The sequence below is a fragment of the Lycium ferocissimum genome, chromosome 5 (genome assembly GCF_029784015.1).
Source record: "Lycium ferocissimum isolate CSIRO_LF1 chromosome 5, AGI_CSIRO_Lferr_CH_V1, whole genome shotgun sequence".
In the NCBI taxonomy this organism is placed as follows: domain Eukaryota; kingdom Viridiplantae; phylum Streptophyta; class Magnoliopsida; order Solanales; family Solanaceae; genus Lycium; species Lycium ferocissimum.
Window position 1 is genome coordinate 13,443,038 of NC_081346.1, and position 11,381 is coordinate 13,454,418.

The 11,381-nt window shown below is 35.5% G+C and overlaps 1 protein-coding gene and 1 long non-coding RNA gene across 2 annotated transcripts; both read left to right on the forward strand.

Annotated features, from left to right (window-relative positions):
• The first annotated feature begins 637 nt into the window (after positions 1-637).
• On the forward strand, positions 638-1,867 carry LOC132058227 (uncharacterized). The gene is made up of 2 exons (XM_059450778.1): positions 638-1,483; positions 1,562-1,867. The coding sequence occupies exons 1-2, from the start codon at positions 666-668 to the stop codon at positions 1,716-1,718; spliced, it is 975 nt and encodes a 324-aa protein (XP_059306761.1). The 5' UTR covers positions 638-665; the 3' UTR covers positions 1,719-1,867.
• An 8,240-nt stretch (positions 1,868-10,107) lies between these two features.
• Positions 10,108-10,557, forward strand: LOC132058228 (uncharacterized). The gene is made up of 2 exons (XR_009415226.1): positions 10,108-10,352; positions 10,467-10,557. It is a non-coding gene; the product is annotated as an uncharacterized LOC132058228 (long non-coding RNA).
• Positions 10,558-11,381: the final 824 nt, after the last annotated feature.

Consider the following 11,381-nt stretch of genomic DNA (forward strand, 5'->3'; position numbering starts at 1 on the left):
AGGGTTGCCGTTAAGGCGATGCATTACCTACCTCTTACACAAAGGTTAAAGAGGTTGTACGCATCAAATAGCTCCGCTCCTCATATGAGATGGCACAGTGAAAATAGAAGGCCGCCTAGTGTTATGTGACATCCATCAGACGAAGAGGCTTGGAAGCATTTTGACACAACATATCCAGACTTTGCGGCTGAACCACGAACATTAGGTTGGGTTTATGTTCAGATGGATTCACTCCACATTTTGTTTCTGCTGCACCATATTCTTGCTGGCCTGTTTTCTTAACACCATAGAATCCTCCACCTGAGTTATGTATGACTAGTCCATATATATTCCTTAATTGCATCATTCCTGGCCCACGTAATCCAAAAGTTTTGATTGATGTATACTTGCAACCTTTGATTGATGAGTTGAAAATGTTGTGGGTTGAAAGGGTTGAGACGTTTGACGTTTCTCTTAAAGCGAATTTTAAATTGCGGGCCACTTTAATGTGGACTATTAATTATTTTCCGCCTACGGGATGTTGTCTCGGGTGGATGACATTTGGAAAGTTAGCATGTCCTTACCGCATGGAGAATACTAAATCTTTCACTTTAAAGCACAAAGAAAAAAATTCATGGCTTGATTGTCACCGTCAGTTCTTGCCAATAGATCATGAGTTTAGGAGTATGAAAAATGCATTTAGGAAGAACACAATTGAGCAAAACTATCCACCTCCAAGACTTTCAGGAGAGGAAATTTGGGAGAGGGCTGAGAATTTTCCGAAAGTTACTGAAGAACCACCGTACAAGTTCGATGGGTATGGGCTTGCACATAACTGGACCAAACAGAGCATATTTTGGGAGTTACCATATTGGAAGGATAATCTTCTCCGGCATAATCTTGATGTCATGCATATTGAAAAAAATTACTTTCATAATTTATTCAACACAGTGATGGATGTCAAGGGCAAGACAAAAGATAATCCGAAAGCTAGATTGGACTTACAGGAATATTGTAGGCGTAAAGATTTGTGGTTGCAAGATAAACGGAACGGGGTCTTCAAGCCTAAGGCTAGTTATTCATTCACAATGGATCAGAAGCAAAAGATTTGTGAATGGGTTCAGAACTTGAAGATGTCTGATGGGTATGCATCAAATTTGGAAAAACGTGTTGATATGGCGCAAGGAAAGTTACATGGGATGAAAAGCCATGATTGTCATGTTTTCATGGAAACTTTACTCCCTATTGCATTTAGTAGCTTGCCTACCAGAATCTGGAAGCCTATGACAGAAATTAGTTTGTTCTTCAAAGACTTGTGTTCCAGCACGTTGAGGGAAGACAACCTGGATCGGATGCATCAGAATATTCCTATACTAACAAGTAAGTTAGAGAAAATTCTTCCGCTGGGTTTCTTCGATGTGATGGAACATCTTCCAATTCACCTTGCGGAGGAAGCCCGACTCGGAGGCCCAGTTCATTGTCATTGGATGTATCCCTTCAAGAGGTAATAGGTGTAAATTTTTATCTATTTCTCTCTACCAATTTATTTAAAAAAATTCACGCTTAACATAATATTATGCAGAACTATTGGCAAGTCTAAATGGGGTATCAAGCAGAAACATAGAGTTGAAGGCTCAATTTGCGAAGCCTATCTTGCTAAGGAAACAACTCATTTATGTTCTTACTACTTTGGGGGTAATGTGCCATGCTTGCGAAACAGACCCAATCGACATTTTTAAGGAAGTGAGAATGATGCTTTAGCGAAGCAGATATCAATGTTAAATCGACCGGGTTTGGGTTCAAAAAAACGCACAACAGAATTTAATGATATGGAGTCTAAATCTGCATCGATACATGTCTTGCTAAATTGCCTGAAAGTTCAACGATATTATGAGAAGTTGTTATTATTTTGCACTAAATATCCAAGTACAAGGCATAACAACTAACTCAAACTCCATTTTGTCGGACAGTTACTTTGTGCATTTAAATGGCGTTGAAAAAGTGTACGACCAGTTTGGGAAGTGGTTTAACGATTATGTAAGTGTTACAACCTTTTCACAAGGCTAACATAATTTAAAAAGTGCACATTATATTATTGCTAACTTACTATTTTTTCAATAGGTTTACAGTACAGAATATGGTTACCATGACCAACTTTTAAAGGACATATCTTGGGGACCCTGTATGGTCTATTCTATGGACAAATATGTGGTAAATGGTTTCAAATTTACTATCGAAGAACGATCTAAGCATACGAAAACTAACAACAGCAGGGTTTGGGTTAAAGGTGGGGATGGAAACCAAGTGGGGGTCGATTATTATGATGTAATCAAGGAGATCCTAGAACTGCAGTATTCTGGTGGTGGCAAAAAAAGAATTGTACTTTTTCGGAGCAAGTGATTTGATCCAACCCCAAATAGAGGTACAAGGGTGCTCAAGCAGTATAACATCATAGAAATAAACCACACGAGGGAGTATGTGGCTTATGATCCTTTCATTATTGCACAAAATGTTAGACAAGTGTACTATGCTCCTTATCCCTTGCGTCCAGATAAGTCGGCTTGGTGGGTGGTAATTAAAGTCAAGCCTGTGGGTAGAGTGGAAGTGGAGAATGTGTTGCCTGTTGCGTTCCAGGATGATGACATATCAATTGTTCACCAAACAGTTGACAATGTGTTAGAAAATGATTTAGAGCATGCAGAACACATATTGGAAGAAATAAATACAGAAGAAATTAACGCAGAAGTGAATGAATGTAATAATGAAAACGAAACAACTGATGAGGAAGAATGGTCAGAAGAGGGAGATGGGGACAGGGATGAGGAGTAACAGCAGTTAGTAAGTTTTTTGTTTTATACTTACATATTTTCTTTACATGTTTGAAATTAGTAGCTGATTGTTTACTTCCTTAATTTTTTACGAGTGTTTTTGCTTTGAAAGTTAGAATCTTTAGTGGGTTTTTATGTGTTTATGTGACTAATGAACCTGGGAATACTTTGGGTGTGAGAATTGACAGCCATAACTTTTCTTTGATTATTCTTTTTAATTCTACTGTTTATACTATTCTTTGATTTTCCAGTTATTTTTGCTATGAAAGTTAGAATCTTTAGTGGTTTTTTTTGTTGTCTTTGTGACTAATGATGAATTTTGGATCTTAGTTTTCCTGGGAAAGCTGTGGGTGTGAAAGTCGGAGGCACTGCTCCTGCTGAAGTTGCTCCAGCTAAGGTAATTCTTACTACTCCTATCTACTGCTACTTGCAATTTCCCAGTATTTGCTTGTGAATTAGCATCTGTTTTTGCTGGCAGCTTATCCCCATCAATATTCTTTTTATTTCTACCCCTATCTGCTACAACTGCTTGCTGATTTCCTGCATTTGTCTGCCCTTGTACAACTGGAAGTTGCTTGTTTGTCTTGTTGTTAGGCTCATTTTGCCATCTGAAATAATAGTCAACCCCTATCTGTCACACGTTAAATTTCAAAAGAATGACCAATAAAGATATTACAAGCACCAATGAAATCGCCTCCTACTTATGCTTTTGTTTTCTTGATGGTTTTAAAGCCCAGCAAGTGCAACTGCATCTGTAATTTGCAAGTTCTTGACCCTTTGCGGTAGGGACAGCCTACAAAAGGCTCATATTGGCCAAATACTAGATTTTCAGTAAAACACAGACCTTCAAGAACCAGTCCAAACAAGAATATACCCTCTTGCTTTCATCCATGTCAGCTTTTTTCCCTACAAGTATTTTGTTGACATTGTCTGAGTATACTGAATCAGGGAGTAATGACTATACTAAACCAGTTCCTTTTAATTTTATTGATGAAGATGAGAAATAGGCATAAGGATAAGGAATCACAAGCAAAATTATAATGTCCCCACCCTCTCTTTCAATCGGCAGTAGGTTAGCCACACATTTTAGCTGGTAAAGACCCAAACAATTGCCGCTAAAAGGTCCTCCTGTTTGCGGCAATTAAAATTGCAGGAGAAAGATAAAAATAGACCTATACCACATTAGTTGTTTAACGATTTTCAAAGGGGCCTATGATTTCTTGGGATACTTTACCATACATAACCTTAAGATTTTTTATTCGATGTTCAAATTCTTACACTTTTAGACAGTCAAAACTAAACTGTGATGCAAGAGCAGATGGTGATATTAAAAGGAACAACAAACATATATAATTAGGGGTGAAAATAAACAGACATCGACAAATTCAAACCTGAAATTTCAAATAGATTGACTTTCCATGAATGGTTTCACCAAACCTTCCAATTTCATCAACTAAGTCCAACGTCCTACAAGGAGAAAGAGGAGTAAAGAATACAAGTTAAAAATTAAAGAAAGAGCTTATTAAGGGCTATCAGATTGGCACCAGGAGGATGTTGATATAATTTAGAACTCTTACTTCTATTTTTCTTTCCTTGCAGCTGATCCTTTATAACAACTCTAGTCTTTTCAGTCAGTACTTGGTCACACCTTTACCTCGTAGAGCATCATTAATCTGTTAGCCCCTCAGAAAAAACACATAGACACCATAGACTAAACATACAAATTTTAAATAATAGGAGTAGTAGTAAATTACAGAAGAAAAATAATATTCACATTGGATTGTTAGTTCTTTGGCTTTCTTCAGCAAGCAGGTTTTTTCTCTTTGAAAATGTCCCTTCCCTACTGTCGACTTGTCAATTCTTCTCATCAGATTTTTTCCTCTCCCCATTCACTCCTTAACCTCTTTAATGTCTGCTATATCAAAGTTAATATGCTTAAATAGGACAATGTCTCGGTTGCTTTAATATAAAATCAACATACCTCAAACAATTAGTTACATATCAGATCAATCAACAAACACTTCACCATCAACAGGGAACATTAAATATTGCTTGAACAAACAGTGAGTGCAGTTAGATACAAATCCAGCAGAATCACATCATAAGTATGATAACTATTTCTAATCTATAAAGAACTTCATCTGAAATGTAAGCCGAGGCTCACATACTATTAGTGCAAGCCAAGTAAAAGGTCAATCCCAAGTCTTTGCTTCCTTTGAAAATTTGTACTGCATAACTTCAAATAATCTGTACTACGTAGTTCGTTGATTTTAGTTAAATAGGTGAATTATTTAAACAAATTTTGAAGCTATCCCTTTTCTATTTATTTATATTTGCGATACTTACATACATTATTGTATAGATGGCAGGTGAAAAGAGGAGTAAGAAAACAAAGAAAGCTAAAGAGACGGGGGTTTCTCGGAGACCACCAGAAAACGTAGCGATTAGAGATAGAAGCCCGTCGCCACGTCTCCCACCACGCGGCGCTCCATTGCCTCATGATCCCCTCATGAATGGCATTGCATATAGTCTTCCACCTCCATACAGCTTTGGTCGGCCCTATATGGCTCCACGCCAGGGCTTTACTGAGGTGCCTCCCCAGAGCCCCTCGATGATGTCCACACCAGGTTATGCTACCCCACAGGGCTTCACTCGGTATACTCCCGGATCTCAGCGGGCTTCGTCTAGTGGTACTCCGACGGCCACTCCCAGCCCCACTGCATCACATCACTCTTCATCATCTACTGAACAGTACGAGATTACGGGTCCTGACCTTCGAGAAAGTAGTTTTGTGCCTCACACTCTTGCGGCGAATGACTTACCTGGAGGTGTAAGTGCTCCACAGCTTGAATCTTATGACTTATCAGGGTGACTCATCATCGAGCCTGCGGGATAGGGTATTTCTTTTTTTTTTTTTTTCCTTCACATTTTTAGTTTTTCATAAAGTCCACTAGGTATGATGCCTAGGGCTGATTTTCATATATTTTCTTCAAAGCAAAACAAATAAAGAAGCTTTAATTTACTAATGTAGCCAAAATGGCTAATAAAAATGCACGAAATAAACTAATGACCAACTTAAGACCTATATAATGTCCTGAACTTTGGATGACTAGCCTGAAGGTGTGGTGATCACAGATTTGTTGCGAGGTTTTCCTGTTTGTTTATGTTTTTGTTCAAATTCTCATAAGTGTTTAATTTTATATTTTTGATATTTGGTTACCGGACAAAGCTTCAACTCTCCTTACAGATGAGATACAAAAACCATTTAAAGACTCACCTACTTGGGGCCAGATGTCACCAAATCGCCAGAGACAAATCTATTATGCCTTTAAGGTATATGCATTTATTATTTTTATTTAAACAATCCACTTATATTGATCGATTCCTTATTAATAAACTCATTTACTTTTCATTGCAGGAAAAATGTGACTGGCGCCCAGAACATGAGAAGTAGCTAAGTCAAAACTTCAAGAAGAAAGCTCAGCACTTACTATGTGACATGTTAGGAAGGGTTCGTCAATCTCACAAGAAACCTAAGTGGATCCTTCCTGAAAACTATAACAAGCTACTTCATTCTTTGGGCAACTAATGAAAGATTCTTACAACTAAGTGACATAGGAAAGAAGGATAGAAATTCGACGAAGGGTGGCTCCCCAAACACTAGTGGGGCTATGAGTCAAGAGGCCGTGAGGAGGAAGCTGGCAAGTCTACATTAACTCTACTTGAAGGATTATGAATTTACTATATTTTCTTTATGTCTTATCAATTTATTCTTTTGCAGGAACTAAAATGGGGGACGCCAGTGCCTCAAGATGAGGCGTTCAAGATCACTCACGTGAAGAAGAAGGCAAATGCTAATGATCCAGATCACTGGTGTGAAGAACAGGCTAAACAAACCTACATAAACTTCTTTTTATTTTTCATATTTTGTTTGTTAGATTACGAAACGGGGATCCGGCTCCTATCTCATTTTTATGCTTGATCTTTATTTTTGGTTTTATAAGATTCAAGTTATAGTGAGGTTTCAATAATAGATCCATATTACAGTGAAGATATATTACATATTTTGCTCTAATTAAATACATCATATCATATTGTCTTAGAGAGGCCAATCACGTAGCTGATATATTTGACAAACATGCTTCTATCATAGATGTGCTCAGTTATTTTATGATTGGCAGCAGATTTCCAGGTATACTTATAATGGTCCATATTAGCTTGACAAAATGACAATTACCTAATTGTAGAAGTAGGACAAGACTAATAATTTTGTAAGCTAGCTAACTTGTTGTACAGTAGCTAGAATATTATGTACTCTGGACTCTTTTTGGATTGAGATCCAATGGACTAAATGTTGTCACCATTGACATGAGTTTTTGGCTATTGGAATTATAAGATGCACATCCAATTCTGGATGTTATTAGTTGAACATTTCATTTTGCTTCAACTTGCTCTACGTTATCTTCAAGGAAGATTATTCATGACCTCAATTCTTTATCTGTTAAAAGAACAAGTACACATTAGTTTAGTAAAAAACCAGAAAAGTTAACCCTTTACATGCTTAAATTGTTGTGATTTGACTGTAATTCAACAGAAAGGATAACTTGTTTGCTGGAAAAGAAATATTACTTGGGGTACAAAATATTGCCAATTTCTAACCATCCTATCATTTTCTCTGAAGTATATACTTTAAGAATGCATTATGGAGGAAGTAGAGTAGGTAAAGAGTATGGACACACCTCAGTGCATATCTTTGCTACTTTTAGAATGACTATATAATTAGATATGAGCTCACCTAATATCCCCATTGATCACTTTCTATTGGTGGAATGCACAAGCCTTAGTATACATGCCATAAATTGGCTATCTCGCTATAGTAACATACAAGCTAAAGATACAAATCATCCAGGAACAAGGCAATATTGATTGAAGCAGGAGAAGGATCCAATGCAACAACACATGGAGCTGATATAGGACTATCCTTATTTAACTCCAACAAAATCTAATATTGTTCTATAAGTTTACTTCTTTTGATCTGCCTCTTAGTCTTATTCTTCTTAACCATAGGACATTCTGGGTTTCAAATGTTCTTATTCATTAGTATCCATAACCTCCCTTTCAATCCAACAGTAGAGAACTTCAAAAAGGATTTGGAGAAGATCAAATTGGCATACTTTAAACTACACAATGCTATCCAAATTCCAAAGCCACCATATAGCTATAATCCCAAAATACAGTGCCTAATGTATATACTAGTTAATACTGAATACCCAACAGAAAACCATAACTAGAATAAGGTTAATATCAGTGATCCATATTTCATTCATTCAATCACTAAATCCATTTACACGTACTCAAAATTAATTACTTGATAGAAAGCTTACAGACCTGTAAAATATATTCGTCATATTCATGTTCGACGGTCCTCTCGAGTTGTTCCATACATAACTTTCTCATGTCATCTCATTCAATTTTCTAAAACTATTTAAATATCATTAAACATAACCAAATGATAACTCAAAAAATAAAATTTAACCAATGATAATATAATTGCCCTGGTTCTCTTCTACAAAAGCAGAGACAACTGCATAGAAGAGGACAAAAAAAGGAAAGAGTACCCCAATATTTCAGAAACTTAACAAAGGATGTGCCCTAGAGTACCAGAGAATACTTCAAAGTACCAACATACTTGAGTTGAAAAGTTGTCCTGGTTTTCAATTAAACTAAAAGATGACTCATTTGTTCTGTATAATTGTTTGTTATACAGAGGAAACACCTCTATTTGCTCTCTTTCCAATTGGTCTTGAACAATAAAGAAGTTAATTGTATGAGTTAAAGTGATGAAAACGAAATATCCAAGAACCCACAGTATCTTCACATAAATTCATGTTGCACCAAGATATTACTTGCGCATATAGAGAAGTCTTAGAACGGTTTGATCTTTTATAAGTTTGATTTTTTCATATTAAAAAAATCAAACCATTCTAAGATTTTTCAATACGCTTAAGTAATATGTTGGTGCCACATGCATTTATGTGAAGATACTGTGTGTTTCTTGGTTTGATCTCTAAGACACATATTACAAAATGGCTAATGGAATTTTTTTTTTTTGAGACTGGTAACATATGGCTAATGGAACTTTTTGAAAGAGAAGAAGTGGTTAGCTCTTTTTTTTTTTTTTTTTGTATAATTGCGCCAACACATTACTTGCACTACTAGTTTTGATCTTTTCCTAGCTTGAAGTTTTTTTTACTTGGGTTCTAGTTTAGAATATGGTATCTTTGGATAGATTTGAATATGAGGTTCTTTAAGCAGCCAAATGTTTTGAACACAATTTCGCCCCTAAACTTAATGTTTCTAGATACATTGTGTTTTGGGATTTTCCGTCGTACACACAAAACACTTTTACAGAAATGCAGCCACAATGGAGAAAGAGAAACAAAAGAAACCAAGTAAACACAGGATATCACTTTCTTCCATCTCCATTTTCGGTTTGACTACTAGAAAATAAGCTCAAACTTAGTAAGATGGGTACTTCAAAAAAATCAACCAGAGAACTGAAAGGTCCTCACATTTCAATTCTGCCTAATATAATCTCAAAGCATTAACGATAGACAGATAACCATTAGAAGCAGTAAGAGTATAATTATCAATCAGCTTCCTTCGTAGTCAATAGCAAAATAACTATTCCTCAATCCCAAACAAGTTAGGATCGATTATATGAATCCTCAATGACCATATTTCTTCCATAGTCAATATTTAGCTTAAAGTTGTAACCTTAAATATCAGCTTACAACAATGCATAAATTATTTATTTGAAGCATTTTGAGCTCCCTCATCAGTGAGTTTTCTTCCTGGTACAATTTACACTAATTAATATCTCAAAACTTCATCTAATTAGTGATTCATCTAAGTGACCCTAATTATATTCGATTTACTAACTTTAAGAAAGCATTGTGCTGCTAGATTAAGATTAAATTAGTTCAACCATTATCTCTAATGCCTACTGATAAGCATTGTTATTGATGAAGTTTTGAGCTCTGAACAAATAATTGTTTTAGGTTCTCTTTCTTAAATGCAACAGGTTTTCAAGAGAGTCCATTCTAATTTTCAGTTCATTATTTTTTCATACATAATTCATGTTTCACTATCTAACCAAACAGAATAACCTAGTTAGCTAGTTAATCTTGTTATAAACATTCAAGACAAGATATTTAAATTAAAGTTTTTCAGAATTTGATAGTTTTTTCTATTGAATATGAAATTTAAGTTGGTTGCTAATTTTACCTTTTTATTCAGAATCAATATCAGCATTCAAAGGCGGATGATGATGGGACTCACGTGTCAAACACACAAAGGCATGTTTGAATGTTAATGTTGTGGTGGATTTGTAGATTGTGTAAGTGTTTTGTGGATGTTTACGAGGGGTGAAGAAGTAGTCTAATGTTGTAGACTAACTTAGTGTAGACTAGTTTAATGTTTTGTGGATGTTTACAAATGTTGAAGTAGTTTAATGTTGTTTTGATGTTTGCGAGGGGTGAAGTTGTCTAATGTTGTAGACTAACTTAATGTAGACTAGTTTAATGTTTTATGGATGTTCAAACACACAAATGTTTGAATGTTAATTTAATGTTGTTTTGATGTTTGCGAAGGTTGAAGTAGCTTAAGTCTCTTGTGAATGTTTGATTGATGTTTTTATTCAACTTTGAAGTAGTTTCAAATTAAATTTGATGTATTGGTGGTTGTAGTATATGTGTTGTAATAGTAGTTTAGTGTTTTATGTATTTATAGTAGTTTGGTGTATTGTTGTGAATGTTTGATTTGATGTGGTTTTAGTTGAAAGTAAAATTATTTTCATCTTGTAGTATATGTGTTGTAATAGTAGTTTAATGTTTTATGTATTTTTAGTTTGGTGTATTGTTGGCGACCTATTTGAGGCTGGCTTTTAGTTGAAAGTATAAATTATTTTCATCTCATGCAAAATATTTCCGAGAAATTGCAAATTACCTTGCCTCGAGGTCGGTTTTCTTGCAAAATTTTCCGGAATTGCATGAGGTCGGTTTTACAAAATATTTCCAGAAATTGCAAATTACCGACCTCATGAGGTCGGTTTTCTGCAAAATTTTCCAGGGAATTGCAAATTACCGACCTCATGAGGTCGGTTTTTTGCAAAAAAATTTCAGAAATTGCAAATTACCGACCTCATGAGGTCGGGTTTCTGCAAATATTTTGTAAAAACTGAGAAATACCGATCTCGTGACGACTGAAATCTAAAACAATATATTATATATTCATATAATTTACGACCTCAGGAGGTCGGTAAACTAATATCATTATATTATTAATATAATTTATCGACATAATGAGGTCGGTATTTCATATAATTAATATCCGACTAAAAAAATATTACCGACCTCATGAGGTCGGGTTTTGGCGAACTCATGAGGTCGGTAATATTTCCAACCCACTCTTTTCCGACCTAATTTTGAGGTCGGTTTTTGCCCAAACCGACCTCATGAGGTCGGAAATGGCCCTTTTTTCAAGTCGGAAAATACAGTTTTTTTAGTAGTGTAT

What these genes read in the sequence shown, in the direction of transcription:
- LOC132058227 (XM_059450778.1), top strand. Translation starts at nt 666, where the DNA reads ATGAAAAATGCATTTAGGAAGAACACAATTGAGCAAAACTATCCACCT. An exon ending in TGGATGTATCCCTTCAAGAG is followed by an intron (nt 1,484 to 1,561) that starts GTAATAGGTGTA and finishes AATATTATGCAG; the next exon opens with AACTATTGGCAAGTCTAAAT.